Source organism: Manacus candei, unplaced genomic scaffold, assembly GCF_025592945.1.
Source record: "Manacus candei isolate 608988 ecotype Guabito, Panama unplaced genomic scaffold, ASM2559294v1 h1tg000136l, whole genome shotgun sequence".
NCBI classification, from domain to species: Eukaryota; Metazoa; Chordata; class Aves; order Passeriformes; family Pipridae; genus Manacus; species Manacus candei.
Window position 1 is genome coordinate 168,727 of NW_026138184.1, and position 21,711 is coordinate 190,437.

General features: G+C 51.7%; 1 protein-coding gene across 1 annotated transcript; it reads right to left on the reverse strand.

Moving 5' to 3' along the window:
* Nucleotides 1-470: 470 nt before the first annotated feature.
* DDOST (dolichyl-diphosphooligosaccharide--protein glycosyltransferase non-catalytic subunit) lies at nt 471-6,337 on the reverse strand. The gene is made up of 11 exons (XM_051771561.1): nt 6,177-6,337; nt 4,677-4,787; nt 4,336-4,422; nt 3,929-4,032; nt 3,039-3,133; nt 2,612-2,705; nt 2,044-2,192; nt 1,613-1,760; nt 1,365-1,485; nt 1,048-1,154; nt 471-965 (listed from the first exon to the last, which is right to left on the reverse strand). The coding sequence occupies exons 1-11, from the start codon at nt 6,313-6,315 to the stop codon at nt 816-818; spliced, it is 1,305 nt and encodes a 434-aa protein (XP_051627521.1). The 5' UTR covers nt 6,316-6,337; the 3' UTR covers nt 471-815.
* Between the last annotated feature and the right edge of the window lie 15,374 nt (nt 6,338-21,711).

A 21,711-nucleotide genomic window follows, 5' to 3' on the forward strand; every position in this document is an offset into this window, starting at 1 on the left:
CCCTGGTGGTCACTGCTGTCCCCAGGTGTCCTCTGAAGTACCTGCACCCCTGAGCGTTACTGTGTCCCCGGGGGGGTGGGTGCCTGTGTCCCCAGGGATCCCTGTGTCCCCAGGTGGCTCTGCTGCTGGTGTCAGCAGGGGTTCCTGTATCCCCCAGGGGTGTTCCTGTGTCCCCAGAGTTCCCTCTGCCCCCCCTGCCATGGCCCTGTGTCCCCTGAGGTCCCTGTGCCCAGAAGGGCTCCTGTCCTCGGAGCCTCTGTTGTGCTTTCTGGGGTGCCCCAAGGTCCCCTGTGCACCCCAGACTCTCCCTTCTGCCTTTCAGCATTCACCAGCCTTGGCACCATCTGACTGTTCCCTCCCAGCCCACCCTGGGGAACACCTGGAGCGGGTGAGGGTGACGTGGGGACACATCCCTCTGGGCTGGGGACACGTCCAAACACCCCATGCCATGAATTCACTCCCATCCAGGGTGAGAGGAATGAGACTTTATTTTGAACAGCAAGTTAATCTCCAATCCCAATCATTCCAACCAACTCCAATCCAAACCCTTCCCATGACAGAGTCAGACAAACATCACGATTCCTCAGTGAACACCAGAGGCATCCTGGTCCTGGGTTTGCAAACACTTCAGCAATGGATCCCCCCCCAATTTAATTTTCATTCCTATTAATCCCCCCAGGTGTCAAAATAAAAAGACCAGACGCAGCCCTGCAGCACATCCAGCACCCACCAGTCCTCACACGGACACACAGGGGGGCCGAGCACTGCCCGGCCCTGCCCGGCCCCAGGAAAAGGCTCCTCCTCCCACAGGGAGCTCAGTCGGATTTCTCCTTCTCCTTCATGTGCAGGAAGACGATGCTGAACATGAAGAGCCCGACCATCATGGAGAAGGCACCGGCATAGTAGGGATACGCCGAGGGGATGAACCGCTCGTACTGCGTGTGCTGCAGGGGCCGCACGGACACCTGGGGGGACAGAGGGGCAGCCCTGGAGTGGGGGAAGCCTTTCCTCCCGGGAAATGGTGGGATTGGCTCCCACCACACTCACCTGTGTGGAGGAGTAGAGGTGGGTGTAGCCCAGGCGGTTGTAATCCACCTTGAACTGGAACACGCCGTAGACGTCCGGCAGCTTGAACTGCACACTGTACTTGCCACCTGAGGGCGAGACAGGGGTGACACTGGGGTGACACCAGAGGCTGGGGACGGTGAGGACACCCCCAGTGTGGGGCTAGGGCAGCGATGGGGACCTACCGCTCCTCTGGAGGGGGACCCACCACTCCCCTTGTGGGAGACCTACTGCTCCTCTTGGAGGGGACCTGCAGCTCCTCCCGAGGGGGCCTCACTGCTCCTGTGAGGGGCACGTACCGTTCCTCTTGAGGAAGGTCCTGACGAAGGGGTCGATGCGCACAAACTCCAGCTGGATGTCGTCCCCGTCGAAGGGCACCCACCTGCCGTCAGCAAGCTTCTCGATCACGATGCTGTACTCCTGGGACACACCAACGAGCAGCGCCTGAGAACGGACCTCGACCCACTCTGGGCTCAAACGTTCCCAGATTCCTCTCCCAAGGCACCTCCCGTGTGCCCTCCTGCCCGGGCCAGCCCGGCCCCCTCACCACGAGGTCGGTGACGGTGTAGGCGTTGGGCGGCGCGAGCTCCCCGACGCGGTGGTGGGACACGGCCCCCACGCGCAGAACCCCCTCCTCCTTGAACACCCAGCGGGACAAGGCCACGGCCAGCTCATAGTTACCCGTCTGTGAGTACCTGCAGAGCAAGGGAGGCTGAGACAGCTGGGAAAACACACCCCGTGCCAAAACCAAACCAGGAATAAATGGGAAATGAACAAAAACTGAGCCAGGGTTAAAGGAGGGAATTGCTTCCCAAAGCACATTGCTCCACAAGGCCAAAGGAATGCGTCGCCCCCAATTTACTTCAAGCTTTCTGCTCTTTCCCAAAACACAAACATTTGTTGCCTGTTTCCCAGGACTTTTGCCATCGAACCGCTCCCCAGCCATTCCCCAGCCAGGGACGCCAGAAGCCAAGGCACCTCTTGGAGCCGGGAGTGGCCTTCTGCACGGCGGAGTTGAAGAAGGCGTCGCTGAAGAAGTCCAGGGAGCCGCTGAACACGACGCGGGCGTTGTTCCGGGCCTGCAGCCCCGCGATCAGCAGCGTGTTCTTCCCCACGGCGTGAGGGTACTGCAGGGCAACGGGGGTGCAAGAGGGTTTAGGCACTTCGGGGATGAACACAGAAGAGTTTCCTGTGCTGTGGGACAGTCTGGCTGTATCAGCACAGGCAGCAATTAAGAAGAAACCAAGCGGATCAGAATAAGCAGGAATGGGACTCAGATTCCCTCTGTGGCTGGGATGGGACCAGGAGAGACACTTTATCTAGGCTGGCCTCTCTAAAGCATGGAGGACGTGTGTCCCTCACACTGAACACTTCCCACCAGCAGGAAGCAGAGAGGAAGATTCCCAGGGCGACACTGGGAAGCAGCCGACAGCATGTCCCTCCCAAAATCAATTAGGAGATCCAGCATTTTCCCAAGGTGCAGAAAATTGAGGGACTTAATTGTGGAAGTACAGCTCGAAAAAGGAGAGAAAGTGAAGGAGCTTACCTGAGTGATGGGCTTATCTGGGAAGAAGGAGTAAGAGGTGGAAGAGCCAGTCAGGATATCCAGCACCAGTGGGTTGTCAGGATCAGCCACCATCCTTGCAGGGAAAGCCACAGTGAGCAGCACAAAGACTCCTAGGACCCCACATCCAGAAGAATGCTCAACCCCACAGACCTCCTGCCCTTTGGCTGGGCCAAGAAACTAAGTATTTCCTCAAGATCTGTGGTCAAACTCCACTAATTTGTTAGGAGCTGTTCCTAGGTAAACAACTCTCCTTTGGAGAGTTTCCTTCCATTTTGTTTGAAATCAAGAGAAATTTCTTATGCTCACATGAGGAGTGCCAGCGCTGACCTTACGCTCAGCTCACAGCAACACCACTGGTCTAATTCCACTTCCCCAACGCCCCCCATCTCGCCCTGTTCCTGCTCACCCAACTCCTCGGAACAGGATGGGGTTCAGAGCTGCCTTCCCCACGATGGTGGGGGCCTTCAGGAGATTCTCCGTGTCCGCCACGATCAGAGTGTGCTGGGAAAACAAGAGAGATCAGCATGAGCTGTGTCAAGGTATAATGACAGGCAACAGCCTCTCAGTTAAAAGTTAAATTTATTCTTACAGTCACAGCTGTTGGATGAATGTTGCAGTTAATTAAAAAGCAAAAACCCAGCATTTTTAATTATGATCAAATTAAATTAATACTGATCTATGAGGAAATATAAACTGCTTTTTGATAAAGACAGCAATACCCACAGTGTTTTACTTCCCTGTATTCAGCAACTTTCATCCTTAAACCAGGATGATAAAATTCTTAAATCTTAAATCAGGATCCTTAAATCCACATACTGCTTCAACAGTTTAATTTAAATAAAAATTAGCAAAATATATTCAGCTCAGACCTTAATACAGGCTTTGATTTTAAAGTGCTGGCTGACACGAAAAAAATTGTAGAAATCTGTATGTTTCTATACTGATCTGAAAATCCTTCTATTGATCTGAAAATCTTGATGTGAAAATTTGGGGCTGAAGATCTCCCTTTCCACATCCAAAGTGTCCCACTCAGGGTCTGGCACACCTCACCCAGAGGTGAAATGCCCCCCCACACACTTCAGACAGGTCCAGAACCAGTGTTAATCACAGTGTCACTCAAACTACAATGTGATGGATCTGAATGCTGCAACACGGAGTATTTACCACTTTCCTGAGAGGAACGTGGGAGAGTAGAAAAGGGATGGAGGAAAAAAGAGAGAACAAGGACAGAGGATTTATCTCTAAACCTTTATGCTTCAGTTAAAGCTGCCCCAAAGGTGCAGGCAAACCATTTACCTGTCCAGGGTCGGATATATCATAGTTGTGGTGGTCAATCACTGCTGTCCTCTCCTCGTCAAACTCGATCCCACACTCACTGCCCAGCTCCCTCAGTGGGTCACCTGCAGGGACACAACAGATTCTCCATCACCATGACACATAAACATCAAAGAAAAAGCCAATTTAGCTTTAAATCCATGTGTTCAGTGCTCTACAAGCCAAACCCCCAGGAGCAAAATGACCTCCCCAGCTAAACTCCCCCTGAACGTGTCACTCAAGGCATTTATCACCCACTTCCTTCCAGAACAAATCTTGAGGTGCACAATGAGGAATAAGAAACTGTGTTTGCTCACAGGTTTTGTTGCAGGAACTCAGTTTTTGTTGCTGCCACAAACTCCTTCTCCCCGAGGAACGTCTGCACTTACCGATGTCTGAGCTGGCGGCCACGAGGACGCTGCCGCCGCCGTCGATGAACGCCGTGATGGTCTCCACGTTGATGTTCCCACCAAAATCTGAGGGCACACGGCAAGAATTCATGACCAGCGCTCAGAAATAACCCCCTGGCAGAGTCAAACCACGGCAAACCACCGAATCACCCCTCCCACGGCTGGAAGAACCACCAATAAAGGCCTGGAGACAGCTGCAGTTTGCTACTGGCTACATTTAAAGTGTCAAATTTAATTAAAACTCACAAAACAGCTGGAAATCCCCTTCCAAAAATGCCACCCAGCTCCAGAGCAGTGGAGGTTTCCCCTCCTGCACTTACCTTCTATGGATGGGGAGAAGATGATGAGGTTGTCGTACAGGAACTCCCCGTATTTGATCAGGGACAGGCCGGCGTCGTCCGCGGTGCGGAAGGTGAGGTCAAAGCCCCTGTCTGCAGCCACGACACAAAGGGGACAACTTGTCCATGGCAGAAAATCCACACATGGAGCAGCAAAGCACCAGCAGGATCCCGAGGTTTATTCCCCCAATAAACAGCAGTGTTTTGGAAAAACTGGCTTAGGGGCTTTCTGGGAGCAGCACTTGGGGTTCCCCTATAAACCCCTGAAGAGCCCTGATGTTGAAGGATGTTGTCACCTATCAAATGGGGACCAACATTCCAGAGGATCCAAAACACAGGGAAAACTGGGGAAACAACACCCATCTCCTTCCTCAGTTGGGCCAGGGGACAACAAACACCCCCCATCTCCCCTAGGAACCCCAATCTCTTCCCTCATTCTGGCCAGGGGACCCCAAACACTCCCCCAGGGAACTCCCATCTCCTCCCTCAGTCCAACAGAGGGTTTCCAAACTGCTCCCTCTGCCTGACCAGGGGACTCCAACCATCCCCTCTCACCCCCATTGAACCCATATCTCCTACCCCTGGTCTCTGTTGGGTCCCCATCACCTCCCTCATCCTGACCAGGGGATCCCAATCTTCTCCTTCATTCTGAGCAGCGGAACCCAAACAACATCCTCTCCCTCAGGGAACCCCAATCTCCTTCCTCAGCCAGGCCAGGGGACCCCAAACAGCCCCCTCCTCCCCCAGGGAACTTCAATATCTTCCCTCAGCCTGGCACAGAGTCCTCAACCTCCCCCTATAGCATGGCACAGGGGACCCCAATCTCCTTCCCCATTCTGACCAGGGCACCCAAATAACCCCTCTCCAACCAGGGAACCCCACTCTCCTCCTCTGCCTAACCAGAGGACCCCAGTCTCCTCCCCAGCTCTCTCCAGGAGACCCCAAACACCCCCCTCTCCAAACAGGGAACCCCAATCTCCTGTGTCTGACATAGGTGACCCAGTCTGCCCCTCAGCCCAACACAGGATCCCCAGTCACCTCCCTCAGCACAGTCAGTGGACCCTAAACACACAACCCTCTCCCAGAGGACCCCCATCTCTTCCCCAATTCTGATCAGGGCACACCAAACACCCCTCCTTTTCCCTTGGGACCCCCAATCTCCTCCCTCAGCCTGACCTGGGGACCCCAACTACCACCCTCTCCCCACAGGATCCCCATTTCCTCCTCCATTCCGGTCAGGGGAGCCCAAACACGCACCTTTCCACCAAAGGACACCCCTCTCCTCCCTCAGCCTGGCCAAGGAATCCCAATCTCCTCCCCCATTCTGACCCAAATACTCCTTTTCCCTCAGGTAACCCCAATCTCACCCCTCACAGTGACCAGGGGACCCCAAACATCCCCTTTTCCCTTAGGTAACCCCACCCTCCTCCCCCATCCTGACTCCCGACCCCCTCCCCGCGCCCAGCCACTCCCTCCCCGTACCCGCGAGGCTGCGGAAGAACATGGAGTGCGTGTCGCGGAGGTTCCCGTTCTCCAGGAGCACCAGCGTGCGGGGCCCCCCCTCAGCGGCCGCCGCCAGCCCCGCCAGGAGCCCCCACAGGCACAGCGCGGCCGCCGCCATCTTGGACCCTGGCACGGGGCAGCGCCCTCAGAGGCGGGCAGCCCAGCAGCCAATCAACGACGGCGTCGCGCGGCCTCCTGCCAATCAGCGCCAGCGACGCGCGGCCTCCGGCCAATCAGCGCCCGACAGCTCCGCGCTGTCGCGACAGCGCTGTCGCGACTCGGCGCAGCCGCCTCCGCGGTGACGGCGGCCACGGTGGCGTGGGCCGCTCACCCCCCCGATGTGCCTGGAGTTGTCAGAACCCACAGACACCTCATCTCACCTGTGGTTCCCTCCTCTTACCTGTGGCACCATTCCCGTACCCACAGCACCATTCTCTCACCTCACGCACCATCCTCTCACCTGAGACACCATCTCCTTACCTGTGGCACCCTCCTCTTACCTGCGCTATCATCTGCTTACCCACAGCACCATCCCCTTACCCACAACACCATCTTCTCACCTCTGGTACCATCCTCTCACTCACAGCACCATCCTCTCACCTGCAGCACCATCGTCTCACCTGTGGTAACCTCCCCTTACCCACAGCACCGTCCCCTTACCCGCAGCACCATCCTCTCACCTGCAGCCCTGTCCTGTCACTCACAGCCCTGTCCTTTCACCTGAGGCACCATTCTCTCACCTGTGGTACCCTCCCCTTACCCGCAGCACCTCCCCTTACTCCCAGCACCCTCACACTCCCAGCACCCTCCCCATGCTCACAGGACCATCCTGTCACTCACAGCACCATCCTCTCACCTATGGCACCCTTCCCTTACCTGTGGTACCCTCCACTTACCCACAGCACCCTCCCCTTACCTTTCCCACCAGACAGGTGGGTTCTTTGAATGACAGGCTCTGGAATTTTCCAGCAGCCGGTTTCCTCATCCCAGACGGATTTGTGCCTGATCTCCAGGTCGCTGCAGTTGCAGTCACACCAGACGAGGGACTGCCCCTGACCCAGGAGCTGCTGGCAGAATGTCAGGTCTCGCTCCTGGGAGCTCCTGGTGCTCAGGGAATCCATCTTCTCCACTGCAGGTCTCAGATCTCAGTCTCAGCAGCCCGGAGCTGGGACACAAAACAAGTTGTCGGGATTATAGGGGAGAGACCAAAAGTTACTGAGAGCATGGGAATCTGTGAGCAGAGGGATGAAAAGATACACAGAAAAGCTTCAATATTTGGCAAGATTTCTAGTTGAGTTAAAAATTAGATGAGATTTGTGTGGAGAGATTATTCCATATCTTAATGATTATTCCATGTCTTAATGAAAGACTTCTTGTGTTTCTCCACAGTGCCAAGTTTTGAACAGACTTGAAGTCAACCTTTACTAATGTAGTTTGTGTCCAGTGATAACAAACTCTTGTGAGTTCCTTATTTCAGTTAAAAAGGTGCAATATTTCTTTGATAACCTGAATACTCAAATACAAGTCCTTCATGTGCAGATTTGGGACTGTACACACAAATGTCAATTTTTCTGAAGCTCCTCTGGTTCTGCCTCAAAAAATAAGAGCAAAACTGATTTTCAAGTGTTTCAAAAATGAAGATTTTAAATGTAAAATTCAAGAGTATTACTTTTATATATTTTATTCTTTCCCCCAGAAAATACCTGGGGTGCTCAGAACTGGCAGGAGCTGCAACAGATCCGTAGGTCAGTAGAGGGAGTTCCATCCCCTCCCATCCCAACACATCCTCCTCCAGCCACGTGCTGCTCCAAGCCCGGCCTTTAAAACAGGTGGAGCTGGGGGTTCAATAGCTTAATTTCCCACCCTGAGGGTTGCTGCATCTGGGATTTTAAAAAAAAGCAACTCACACAAAGAGTGTGGTGTATGAAATACATGACAGAGTCATTCTCTAAACCTACTGCCCTAAACACATCTGCTGCTGGATGGAGGAGGCTCTGGGGGTGCTGGTGGAAGCAGCTGAACGTGAGCCCAGGTGTGCCCAGATGGGCAAAAGGCCAAGGGCACCTGGCTGGGACCAGCACTGGTCTGGCCAGTGGGCCCAGGGCAGGGCCCATCCCTGCACCAGGCATGGCCAGAGCAGCTCCAGCCCCGGGGGCACCGCTGGGACCCTCCGGACAAGGAGGACCCGGAGGGGCTGGAGCGTGTGCAGGGAAGGGAAGGGAGCTGGGAAGGGGCTGGAGCAGCAGGAGCGGCTGAGGGAGCTGGGGGGGCTCAGCCTGGAGAAAAGGAGGCTCAGGGGGGACCTTCTGGCTCTGCAACCCCCTGACAGGAGGGGGGAGCCGCGGGGGGTCGGGCTCTGCTCCCAGGGAACAAGGGCCAGGAGGAGAGGGAACGGCCTCCAGCTGTGCCAGGGGAGGCTCAGGTTGGACATCAGGAGGAATTTCTCCCTGGAAAGGGTGGTCAGGCACTGGAAGGGGCTGCCCAGGGAGGTTTGGAGTCCCCATCCCTGGAGGTGCCCAAGGAAGGCCTGGCCATGGCACTGAGTGCTCTGGGCTGGGGACAAGGTGGGCATCGGGCACAGGGGGCACTCCGGGGGACTTCCAACCTCAGCGATCCTGGGATTCTGTAACATAAAAAAATGGGGACGTGGAGGTGGAAGGAGCCACCCCCTCACCTTCTCCTGCAAATTCTCCAGCATCTTGCTCTGGGCTCAAACCTCCTCCTGGATGGAGTCGTGGACATTCAGGAGAACCTGCTCACTGCTGTCCTCGTTGGATCCCTGCGGTGCAGCCACAACCTGCACCCACGTCTCTTTTCTGGTGTTCATGCTTTTCCTTCGGGTCCTTGTTTTTATCCTTCTCCCCCACAGCCACCTCTAGTGTCTGCAGCCTGGGAAAGGGAAACACTTCTCTGAGCTGGGTGGTACCAAGAACCAGCTGTGTAAGCCAGGAGGACACACATCCTTTCCTGGACAACGTTCGGGGAGACACAGAAAACAGTGAAGATTTTCTGCCATGAGCAAACATGGCAAATTCCACTCTTATTAACAGTTTCTATCATAAATAGAATCCCAGAATGGTTTGGGTTGGAAGGGACCTTAAAGTTCATCTCATCCCACCTCCTGCCATGGGCAGGGACACCTTCCACCAGCCCAGGTTGCTCCAAGCCCTGTCCAACCTGGCCTTGGACACTTCCAGGGGTGGGACAGCCACAGCTTCTCTGGGCAAAATACTGCACAAAGACAAATTACAGGATATTCCGAGCGCCTCAGTCAACAAGTATGTCTGAAAATACATTTCTACACTCACAAAATTCTCTTTAAAACCTCTGTTTTGTGGCATTTATATTTAAATTCTTATTGAAATAAATATTGAATATATTGCTATATTTCAGTTCTTATTTCTAGTTTGGAAAGACACACAAATGGTTCCAAAATTACACAGAGAATAATTTAAAATGGTGGCTGTGGGAGTGGTAGGGCTGGAAGCCACAGTCTGGTTTCCATTTTGGGGCAGTATCAGCCAGAGTTGATGATTTGTGACCTCAGTGTTGCTAATGGAGCACTGGCACAGGCCTGTATTTGAAATCATGCTCTGATATGGGACTAAAGCCGTGCTCCAGAGCCATTCCCTTTGTCTGCACAGGATCTGGAGCACAGCAGATTTCCCAGGTTGGCCAGCACTGGCTCAAACTGGCTGATAACCCCTTTGCTGATAACAGCCTCTTAATTATCTCCAAACCCTCCAAAATTGCTCATTCTCCCCCAGAACTGACCTGCTATTCTGCTGCACTGCTCCTGCCAGGTAACCTTCCCTTCTCTTTGCTTAATCGGTGGTTGAATCCTGGGATTCAGCCTTGCTCTGCTGAGCTGCCCCGGTGTGTAAAGCTTCAGCAGGCGGCTTTGAAATCCCCACACCTGCAGAACCAAACCCTCCTGCCCAATCTGCACAGAACTGGGATTTAACAATGCAATTAGAAGAGCATTTCCCCTTGTTTGCCACAAAAGGAGTAGGATTATGCCCTGCTATAGGACCAGTCCTGCAATAGGACTGTTAACAATTGATATGTAATAAAAAGAAGGGTTTCTTTGGAGATCTCTGCGTTAATAGAATTGCCCACAGATTACAAGCACTGCTGTTCTCCATTTCACAGCAGCTCCTTTTTGAGCCAGGAGAGGCCCAACAGAGCGAGCACACACCACAGGAAGCTGGAACAGTAGTTAAAAGCCTACAGAACTTTGCACAATCCAACTCTGGTTGAGCATTTCTCATTTTAACATCTTTCCCCACAAAGGGGTAAGTGAGAAATCAGCAGAATTTGCTTAAATTGCATATTTCTGGAACAGCCTGAGCCCCTGTACTGTTTCAATATGAGGTGTTAAACTCTGATTAAGGGATTTCTCTCGGGTCAGCTCTTGCCCAGAAGAAAACCCTCAAGCCAGGTCTCCTCCAAGATGGGCTGAGCACGAGCCTCAAACCTGCACTTCCCACATCCCAGCCCTGAGTCTAACACACCCCTAAAACAGGATTATTGGGAAATTTTGCTGTCAGTTCTGGCTGATGTGTTGCAAACACTTTCAGACGCACAAGTTGGAGGCAAAAGTGGCCTCAGTGATGGGGAGGGTCATGGAGCACCCACAGCAGGACACCCACTGCCTTACCTGGAGGGACATGAGAGAGCTCCATGTGCCCTAAAAGGACCTTTTTCAAGAGGAAAAGGAGCTGTCCCAGCTTTATCCTCTTCCTGAGGCAATGAAACACCTCGTTTTTTAAGAAAGCCTGGAGTTCTGCCCAGGTGGCTGGGAGTTTTCCCTGGCTGAGGGCAGAGGTCTCTGGAGGTGAGGGGGTCTCTGGAGGTCTCCAGGGTGTCTCTGGAGCAGAGGGCTGAGCTCCAGAGGTCACTGCTCTGTCCTGGTCCCACTGCACTCCCACGCCCCAGCTGAGGGTGGCTGTGGCAGCCACTTCACTGCAAGCAAATGTGCTGCAGCACTTGTTCTCCACACCATCTCCTTGTTGGATGTGGATCCTCTCACATCCCTGTAAATTGTTGCCCCCAGGAAAGAAAGCCCACAGCCTCAGTGTCTCAGGTGCAGATGATGGGCCTCCCAGGGCACTCCGTGGGCAGCAAGACCTTTGTCCTGACCCTTTTTGTCCAGCAGTGATCTTTGGCTGTTGTAAGACCCCAGTCCCGAAGCCTCAAGCTTTACTGGGAGTATTACTTATATTTAAGATTCAAAAATTTTTGTTTCTTCATCCCTCTACTGTTCCTAACATCTTTGACTACTGCTTTCCTCCTCCCTATTTCTCCCTCCTCTGACAGTTTCACACGTAGTTACCTCAAAATTCTTCTCTGGAATCTGTCCCAATCCACCTCCAGAGAGGTGGGAACTGTACTGAGACAGTGATGTTGTAATAAGGCCTCCATCAACACAGGGTCTGTCCATAGGAGAAGTCCAGGGTTCAGAAAACAGCAAGAGAAGTGTTCTGGAAAGGCTGAACCATATTTGTAATGATTGTCATAAAAAAATATAAGCTTTAGTGAAAGCCACTCCGGGATATCCCCTCCCAACTTCCTTTGATCAGCCGGGGTTTGAGGAGGGGAGCTGGATTTGCTCCCAGGGGAGCAGCCTCAGCAGGCAGAAACCCCACAGAGCAAGGCAGTCACTGGGTGGGATTGCCTGTAGAATTCCTGGAAAGAGAGCAAAGAACCTGTCTGCCAGGAAAGCACATGGCAATCCCTGTGCTCCTGCAATCCGTGCTCCCGTGCCAGGAGCTCCACTGCCAAAACACCCACTGGCCCAGGGCTCTGTGGGTGTGGGGAGAGGGGGAGAGGTTCAAGATTCAGGGGTATGAAAGTGAATATAATTATATGACATTTATAATTATAAATATATCTTTCACAGAGTAATAGGAGAATTGTTTCCAGGGCTATGCTACAGATCTGGGAGACAAAAGACGCTGGGAAGATGAAAGGTGCAAGGAAATTCCCTTCTTTCTTCACAGCTGTTTCTGAAAGGTGGCAGAAAGAGGGGAAAAAGTCATCCTACAGCCTTATTCCTGGGCTGAAAGTTGCCCTTTTTCAGGAGATAATTCTCCAGAGTTGACCAGCTCCCTGAAAACTGCTCTTCCCCATTTGTTCCCACATTTGCTATTCCTGCTCCAGAGGAAAGAGCAAGTGCACTGATGCTGGGCTGAGTCCTCAAGCACTGTCAGCAGCACAAAACCTCTCTTGTTGTGCTGAAAGCTGAATGTAGGAAAAGAGAGGCAGAATGCTCACCTTGAAAATATACATATACATATATTTAATAAAGAATTTTACAGTATTATTTCTTTTGCAGCTCATTTTTGCTCTGCCAGCTGAAACCTCTGTTCTGGGACTGAACAAATTCTAGCCAGAGTGATGAAGAATAACCAAGGATTTGGTGTCAGTGTTTTCTAAGAGGATTTGTCATTATTGAAAAGACTGGATGATTGAGATGGTCTTTGCCAGTGGAATAAGATCAATTTGGCCACAGCAAAGGAAGAGTCTGTCACCAGAATGCAGAACTCTTCCTCCAACAGGCAAGGGAAAGGTTGAGGTGAAACCTCGTGAATGTTTTGTGTGTAAAAACCTCTTTTTTCTGATATGTCTCCTACCAGACAAATCACTCATGCCCATCTGTTCAGGTAAAATGAGTTTTGTGGCCCTAAGGTGGTCCTGCTCCTGCTCATCTGCAAGGAAATAATTCCAGGTCAGGCTCTTCTCAGGAGGAAGCATCTCAACAGTTAAGAACCAGGAGTCTCTTGGCATCATGTCCTGTTCAAGCCCTGTTCTTTGTCTGCATTGGGGCCCTGGCTCCCTTAAGTAAATAAATATCTACTTAATCTTAACACTACACATTTCAGTGCTTTCCTGAACAGAATCCACAGTAAAAATTCATGCCTGTTCTTACTCTCCCAGTGAGCTCTGAACACCCCCCACACACTGGGGGTCCCTCCCAGCTCAGAATATTTGGTGATTCTGTGATTTCCCCAGAATTTAGAATTTCAACCAAAGTCACACAATCAGACCATGAGTTTATTCAACGTTTTTCCTTTTCAGATTGCTTCATGAGAGGAAACTTAGGTGAGAGATACAGAAGGAATTCTTCCCTCTGAGGGAGGCCCTGGCACAGCCAGAGAAGCTGTGGCTGCCCCATCCCTGGAAGTGTCCAAGGCCAGGTTGGAGGGGGTTTGAAGCAATCTGGGCTGGTGGAAGGTGTCCCTGTCCATGGCAGGGGGTGGAATGGGATGAGCTTTAAGGTCCCTCCAACCCAAACCATTCTGGGATTCTGTGACTGCAGGAAGTTGAACAGTGTCTGACAAGTGGAGAGAGAGAAAGGAGGAGTGTGAAATGAGGAACCAGTGGGCAGCAGCTGGAGCAGGGTTCTATGGAGGGCACAGGCAAGGAGCAGGCTCCTGGCCTGCCTGTGTGACAGGGGGACAGGCAGGAAGGTTCCTCTACAGGCTGACATAGAAAGGCCAGAGTAACCATCACATTGGTGAACAGTTTCTCCATGAATGATCGAACTGAGGCTTTTCTCAAGACTGGAATCCACCCTGCCCTGGTAAATGGACGTATTCCAGAGGTTTCTTGCTGTGCTTCAAGAGAGAAAGCACATCCTATCGAGGTCCCAGAGGCCAGGCCAGCTGTGAAATCACTCTGTGACACAGCTCCTACCCTGCTGCTTCAGGTGTTCCACTCATGGCATTCCCAGAGAGGGAGTAAAATGAAGGAACACAGGCAAGAAACAGGGAAACTGCAAGAAATCAGGACTGCTCCCAGCCTGAAGCACCTGGATGAGGAGATGGATCCCAGGGAGGAGTCAGGCCCGGGGAGCTGCTGCCTTCCCACTTCAGGGCAAGAGCAGATGAGAGCTGAAGCTCCCAGCTGGCTGGACACACCTCACACATGTTATACTTGCTTCCTGACCTGCCTTTGGGGGTGAATTAACGTGATTAATTAATAACACACATTCCCTCTGATAAAGACAGGGAGCATCTGGTTCCTTTGGGAACCCCCCATTTCACTGGGTACTTAACTTTCCCAACCTCATGCAGAGCAAAGAGTTGGACACACAGTCCTGGAACTACTGTCCTAAGCACTGGGCCACAGTTTTGGGTGTCCACATCCCAGTCTTTCCTGAAGATTGCAACCCAAATTCAAGGGAAGAGCTCCTTCAGCATTCTAAGCCCAGAAAGCATCTAGATTTTAACCAAATCCATCCTTTTCCAGTCAGACTTCTGCAAAACCTGGATTGAATGGAGTCAGAGTTCTGTTTTATGGCTCTGGGCAATGCCTAAACATGAGCAATGAATCAGATGACTCATGGGGGAAAGATAAAGGTTCACACATAAACACCAAAAACCTCTCAAATCTGTTGCCCTGGGATATTTCCTGTTACAACAATAGCTTGGTAACTGTGGAACTTAACGTTTGCCCCCGAGCAAACTTGTTTCACTCCGGATCTTTTTGGCTTGTCAAGACATGGGAGAATTGGGGAAAAAAACCAACAAACGGATTAAAAATTAAAACACCCTGTCACTGCCTTTTCTGGGTGCTGGGGTGAGCGGATAGTCACAAAAAATAGGTTTCTAACTCCTTCCCTCCTCCCCCGAGTTCACGTAAACACTGCCAGGCAATTAAAAAGTTGTTTTGGTTCCTGTTGTTTTGGTTCCAGTCCTTTTACCCAGGGAGGTAGTTTGTTTCCAGCTTGGAGCTCAGTGGTTTAGTCCCCATGGTGTAACAGGGTCCTCAGACTCTTGCTAAAATGCCTCCAGCAGCCTGAAACCTTCCCCAGTTCCCCTGCAGCCCATCAGCCAGGGCTGGTGGCACAAGCACAGGCCAAATCTGCAACATTTCTCATTAACAGTGCAATCCTTAATCTCTTTTTATTTAAAGGAATGAAACACCTGTAATATGGTAAAAATACTGATGGTCACTTGGCCATTGCAGCCAAGAGCCCGGTGTTTGCCATAACTCCTGAATTTGTTACTTAAAAGTGTAATTCAGTCCATATATTGCAGAGATCCAAAATATCCACTCACTTTTAAATTAGAATTTACTACAGGCTCACCCAGCAAAGAAGCTTGAACTTCTCTGAGCATCTCTTCACAAAAACTACTTCACAACAGAAATACCAACTTCATCAACTATTTCAATTAATGATCACCCAGTAGAACCATCTGGTTATGAGGATTGTGCCAGAGCCCTCAATTTTCTCCTCAAATATCCCAGCTATCTTTAACTGCCAATCCTGCAGGTTTCCCCACCTGCCATCCCATCCCATGTAACATTTTCAAAGCTTTAAATCAGAGAAATTCAGGTCAGATGAAGAGGCCTACACCAGTCTGGAGCACAAAAGAGGAGTGTAAATACTCCCTTTTCCCTGTTGAGATTAAAATTGGGATTTAGAGACCTACATAATGCATCCACTGTCTGTGAGAAATTCCCCAAATCCCACACATACGTTTTGGATAGTGGAAAATGAGGTACTGTCATCAACATCTGGAACCACAAGTTAGGAAGACGTTGTGTAACTTTCCCCATGACTGAAACAGCTGAAGAAAACGAAGCCAAGCTGTTCCCAGCCAGGGTCAAAGACAAGGCAGAGATTAATCCTTTTCTGCTCCCAGAAAAGCCCTCCCGAGGTCTGTGTTCAGCTCTATCAGCTAAAGAACTGCCAGTGGAAATAAGACACTCAAGAAAGGAAAATTAGTCACTAAAACGTCATTGAAGGGTTCTTTTATTCCATCTGTAAAAAAGATACACAGAGCTCAATGGAGGGATCATTGGGTGAAATTATCTGACTTGCACTTGGCAGGGACACCTTCCACTATCCCAGGTTGCTCCAAACCCCATCCAGCCTGGCCTTGGGCACTTCCATCTGGCTGCCACCAAAAAGCCTTGTTTCTGAAGGAGGAATAAAACCACACAAAAAGAGGGAAACACTGTCATGGCTCAAAAGAATTCAGGTTAAAAGTTGCTGGTTGATTCAGACATCCCCCAGGCCATGAGGAACCAGGCTGCTCCCCACCCTCCACCTCCTCTATTATAAAGCTGCATATTTTAAACAAAACCTTGAATACTTTTCACCTATTATGGCAAAGGCTCTAAGATCTCCTCAGTCATAGGGAGCTTTTTTTACTATCAAAGCACAGATTCAGTTTTCCCAGATATTGTTCCCTGTGCTTTGCTGAACCCTCTGCTCCGAGCTGGAGGCTTGAGCTCACTGACAACATTCCCAAAATCACAACCATCATACACAAGTGAACTGTCAAGTTTTTCTCCAGATAAGTTCATTTTTAAAATCCTATTCAGGCACCTGGGTTGAAACAGTGTTGAATACCCAACAGGACCTTCTCAGTAATTATCAACCACACAGATTAAAAATTTCATGCAGAACGTTAATAAACAATGGAAGCATCCAGAATCCTGAATTACCCATCAAACCTACATAAAAATACAGAATAATCCAGAGATCCCTGCACTCCTACACCAGCCCCCTCCACACTGGGAATTTTAAATTAACTGAATTAATTTTCCACAGCTTTGTTACGCCCCACGTTTGCTGAATTCATCACCAAAACTATCTTTATCGTGTCAGCTGGGATATAGAGATAGGGTTGTCATGGCTGGGTGTCCCAGAGTGACAGAGACCACGTTTGGCACTGAATTCCAAAAGGAGCCTCAAATACTTCAGTGGTGCTCACACCTCTCATCCAGCACCAGAGGACGTAGTCTCAAGCTGCTCCAGGGGAGGTTCAGGGTGGACATCAGGAGGAATTTCTTCCTGGAAAGGGGGATTAAACGTTGGAAGAGGCTGCCAGGGGCAGTGGTGGAGTCCCCATCCCTGGAGGTGCCCAGGGAAGGACTGGCTGTGGCACTCAGAGCTCTGGGCTGGGACAAGGCGGGGATGGGTCGAAGGTTGGACTCGATGATCCTGAGGGTCTTTTCCAACCTCAGTGATCCTGTGATTCTATAAAATAGTGTTGTTAAAAAGTCTGCACACAACAGAGCAGAAGTGGCTGAAAACTGAACTGGGTGGGATTTAGCCTCATTCCAAAGGTGTGGCTGCCCAGGATGGATCCAGGTACAGCCACAGACTGACTGTTCATACACTGTGACTGGCCTGTGCTGCAGGAGAACCCAGGACTGGCCTGGCTGTGTTTGGGGGTGTCCCCGAGGAACACCCAGCCAAGGACAGGACAGTCACTGGGAGTGAGAGGCGAAGGAATGAACAAAAATGGGATTTTGGGGGAGAACTGGGGAACACAGAAGCAGGACACGACTCCCTCAGTTCCTGGGTGGAGGCAGCAACAGGCAGTGTGACAGTGTTACCCTGGAAACTGCTCTGCCCAGCTCCTGCCCTCCCAGTGCCAACTGCGTTGCCATGGAAACCCGTGTCACCGCCGATGTGGAACAAAGGATGGGAAACTGCAGCCAGAAGTCCCCTTCTCCCACCCTCCCTCCGCACACGACAGGCGAGGCACGCCTGGAACGTGAGGCAGAGAGGGGTTTGCCTCCCTCGGAGCCAGAAACTTCTTAAAAATACCTGCCCCATAAGTCAGTTTGGGTCTGTTGCCATCCCAGTGCATCTCATGGTGCTCCTGCCCTGGTTTTATTCACCAGGGAAGTAAATCAGGACAGGAGATGTGCAGCTCCCTCCAGCAATACGTGCAAAAGGATCTGCAAAGCCACCAAGAGGTAAACTTAATAAAGATCGACCCCTTGATTAGGATTTTGGGAGAGTTTACCCTCCTGTGGTCCTGGAAACTTCCCCACACGTTCCCATGGGGAGCAATATCTGCTGTGTCCCCTCAGAAAGGATGAGCTCTTTTGGTTTAGGCAGATAATGAGATCATCCGCGGCTCCACTGGATCAGATTAAACACGGATAATGCTCTGAATCCTCCTGCTTTAGAGACGACTGTGAGATGAAGAGGATGAGGAAGAAATTGCCCCATGAGCACTTTATTCCACCTTTACCCAGTAAAGGATTTTCACAGAGCTGCTGCTGAGCTCCTGGCCACTGTCCCATCCCACTGTCATGTGGGATATGCTGGGCACGAATGGATCCTGCTTCTGAACTTCCACCAAAGTCCCCCAAAATCTCCTCTTGGCTTCCATATTCCTCACTTGACTCTCGTGTTCTGGTGCTCAGCTTCCAACAGAGCACTTCTGTCAGTCATGGGAACACTTATCTGAGCTCATTGAAGCACTTAATTAAGACGCATTGATTCTGCCTCACCTCCAGCTTCTGCTTGGTGTCAGCTCCCAGAAGGTCTCGTTGCAGATCTCCAGGTAGGAGGCTCTCCTCAGCACTTCCAGCACACTGCAAACACAGGGAGGATTTGGGGGTGAGGTTCTCCCAGCACAGGCACCCACGGAGCTGCTCCTGCAGCCGGGTGCCCACTGCCCTGCGGAGATCCCTGCCGGGTGGAGCCACTCGACACATCCCCTGCAAGGGACCTTTGTGCCTCAAACACCTCAGGTCCACCAGTCAGCAGGGGTGAGGATGCAGTTGCTCTGCCTGTGTACAGGCCTCAACTTTAGGGCAAGAGGCAGCACGCCCCAAACCCTGTCCCCGTTTGTGCCCCCGTGTGCCACCCGCACTCACTCCTTGGGGTGTGACACCAAACAAAGCCTTTCTGGTAAAACCCTCTCAAGGGGATCTCTCTCCCAGCCACCTGTATGCTCTGGAATGATCCCCTTCTGTGAGGAAGGATCCACGACCCCTGTGTGGTGAATGACTTCCCGCTGGCCGTAGGCAAAGATGGTGCCATTGTAGCCCTTGGTGGCACCCTGGAAATGGGGAAAACCAAATAAAATAGCCATCCATCCTTTGCCTAACTGGGAATACATCACCCAGACTCCATCCCACCTCCTGAAAGGTATTTTAAAAGAAGAGCTGGAAGTAAACATCAAACAACTGCCTGATCTTCGCTTGCCACTTATAATTATTAAGAAATTAGCATATAAATCAATGTTTTTCTCTCAAAACTGGAAATCTTGAAGCAATGCAGGTGTTGCAAAGCAGTTGACAACACTTAGAAAACCAGAATGTTTTTATGACAGGGCATAAAAATCTTATGAAACCCAGAGTGACAATTAGAACTCTGGTGGGTTGTGGAGGTCCAAAGAGATGATCTTTAGCTTTGAATGATTTTCTCTTAGCAAGCTGCTCACTGTCACTTCTTCCTATTTCAGAGAAGCATGGTAGGAACAGAAAAGACTTGCATTTCTTAAGGTTTAAATAAAAAAATGAACCTATTAATCTAATAATCTGCTGTGTCAGACTCTGCTTGTTCTCACAATCAGGAACTTCTATCTTAAAGCCACCATGAGCCATCTAATCCATGTTTCTTCTTCTAACAAAATTGGGTTTTTGAGGGAGGTTGGGCGTTTTTTGCTCATCTGCTTCTTTCTCATCCCAGCTGTTTTCCATGCTGAGGTGTTAACAAGGAAATAAAAAGATCCCCTCTCATTTTGTCAATCTAAGCCAGGCTGAGGTTCCCCATCTTCTCTAAGGTTTCTCTCACTTGACAGTAAAAATGTCCATAAAATCATCAGGAGTCTTGTTTGTCCCCTTTCTTCTCTGGGGCCTGTTCATGAGAACCTCTGCTCTGGAGCCAGGCTGGGAGAGCTGGGGGGGTTCACCTGGAGAAAAGAAGCTCCAGGGAGACCTGAGAGCCCCTTCCAGTGCTTAAAGGGGCTCCAGAAGAGCTGGAGAGGGACTTGGGACAAGGCATGGAGAGACAGGACAAGGGAATGGCTTCCCACTGCCAGAGGGCAGGGTTGGATGGGATACTGGGAAGGAATTCCTGGCTGGGAGGGTGGAGAGACCCTGGCACAGGTTACCCAGAGAAGCTGCGGCTGCCCCATCCCTGGGAGTGTCCAAGGCCAGGTTGGACAGGGCTTGGAGCAACCTGGGCTGGTGGAAGGTGTCCCTGCCCATGGGAGGGAATGAGACGATCTTTAGGGTCCCTTCCAACCCAAACCATTTTGGGATTCTATGATATAAACATCCACCTAAACCAATTCAATGTAATTCTCTTCTTGGTGTTCCTGCTGGATGCTAAAAATGGGTTTTTTCTTCCCAGAGGAGGACACTGCTCACCCTCCTCTGCACCCCAGGGTTGCAGCTAAACCTCTTGAAGTAGCAGACAGGGCTGTTTCTGTCCATAAGTCACAGAATCCCACAATGGTTTGGGTTGGGAGGGACCTTAAAGCTCATCTCATTCCATGCCCTGCCATGGCCAGGGACACCTTCTGGTGTGGGGAAGGTCCAGGGGATCCTGTTCCACTTAGGGATCAGCTGTCCACGTGCAGCTCCCCAGCCCACGTCCCCAGCCACGTGTCCACAGAATCACAGAATATCCTGAGCTGGAAGGGACCCACAAGGAGCATCCAGTCCAGCCTCTGGCCCTGCCCAGACACCCCAACAATCCCACCCTGTCCCTGAGAGCTTTGTCCAAACCCTCCTGGAGCTCTGGCAGCCTTGGTGCTGTGCCCACTGCCCTGGGGAGCCTGGGCAGTGCCAACCACCCTCTGGGGAGAGGAGCAATCACTCCTTTTCCTGATATCCAACCTAACCCTCCCTGACACAGCTCCAGCCATTCCTTGGATCCTGTCACCAGGCAGAGAGAGCAGAGATTGGTGCTGCCCATTGTGAGGAAGCTGCAGACCCCGATGAGCTCTGCCCTCAGGCTCCTTTTCTCCAGGCTGAACAACCCCAGTGCCCACAGCCACTCCTTGTATGGCTTCCCCTCAAGGCCCTTCACCATCTCTGTAGCCTCCTTTGGACACTCTCTAATGGCTTAATATCTTTGTGGTGCCCAAAACTGCCCCCAGTGCTGGGTGCATGGTGTTTGCCTGGGTGCCCACTCACCTGCAGGAGCGGGTCGGTGATGTCGCTGTAGCTGTGCCCGGTGCTGTGGTTGGTGCTGTGCTCAGCTCTGTGCTCAGTTCTGTGCCCAGTTCTGTGCCTGGTGCTGTGCCTGGTGCTGTGCTCAGCTCTGTGCTCTGCCCGGTGTTGTGCTCAGTTCTATGCTTGGTGCTGTGCCTGGTGCTGGGGGTGGTGCTGTGGTTGGTGCTGTGCTCAGTGCTGTTCTTGCTCTGTGCTGTGCCCAGTGCTGTGCTCAGTTCCGTGCTCAGTTCTGTGCCTGGTGCTGTGCCCAGTTCTGTGCCCGGTGCTGTGCTCCAGGCTGAACGCCCCGTTGAAGGTGAGCTCTCTGGGGGCTCTCCGGGGCCGTGGGGTTCAGAGGAGGCACCAGCCCCGTGCTGCCCACGCTGACGATCGTCCAGCACCCCCAGGGCTGCCTCGTGCTCGCTCAGGGCTCAGCAGTGAACAGCCACCTTCACCACCCCCTGGCCAGCGCCCCACTCACCCCACACACCTGGGTCACCCCACACACCCGGGTCACCCCACACACCAGGGTCACCCCACACACCATGGTCAGCCACACACCACAGTCAGCCACACACACACCTGGGTC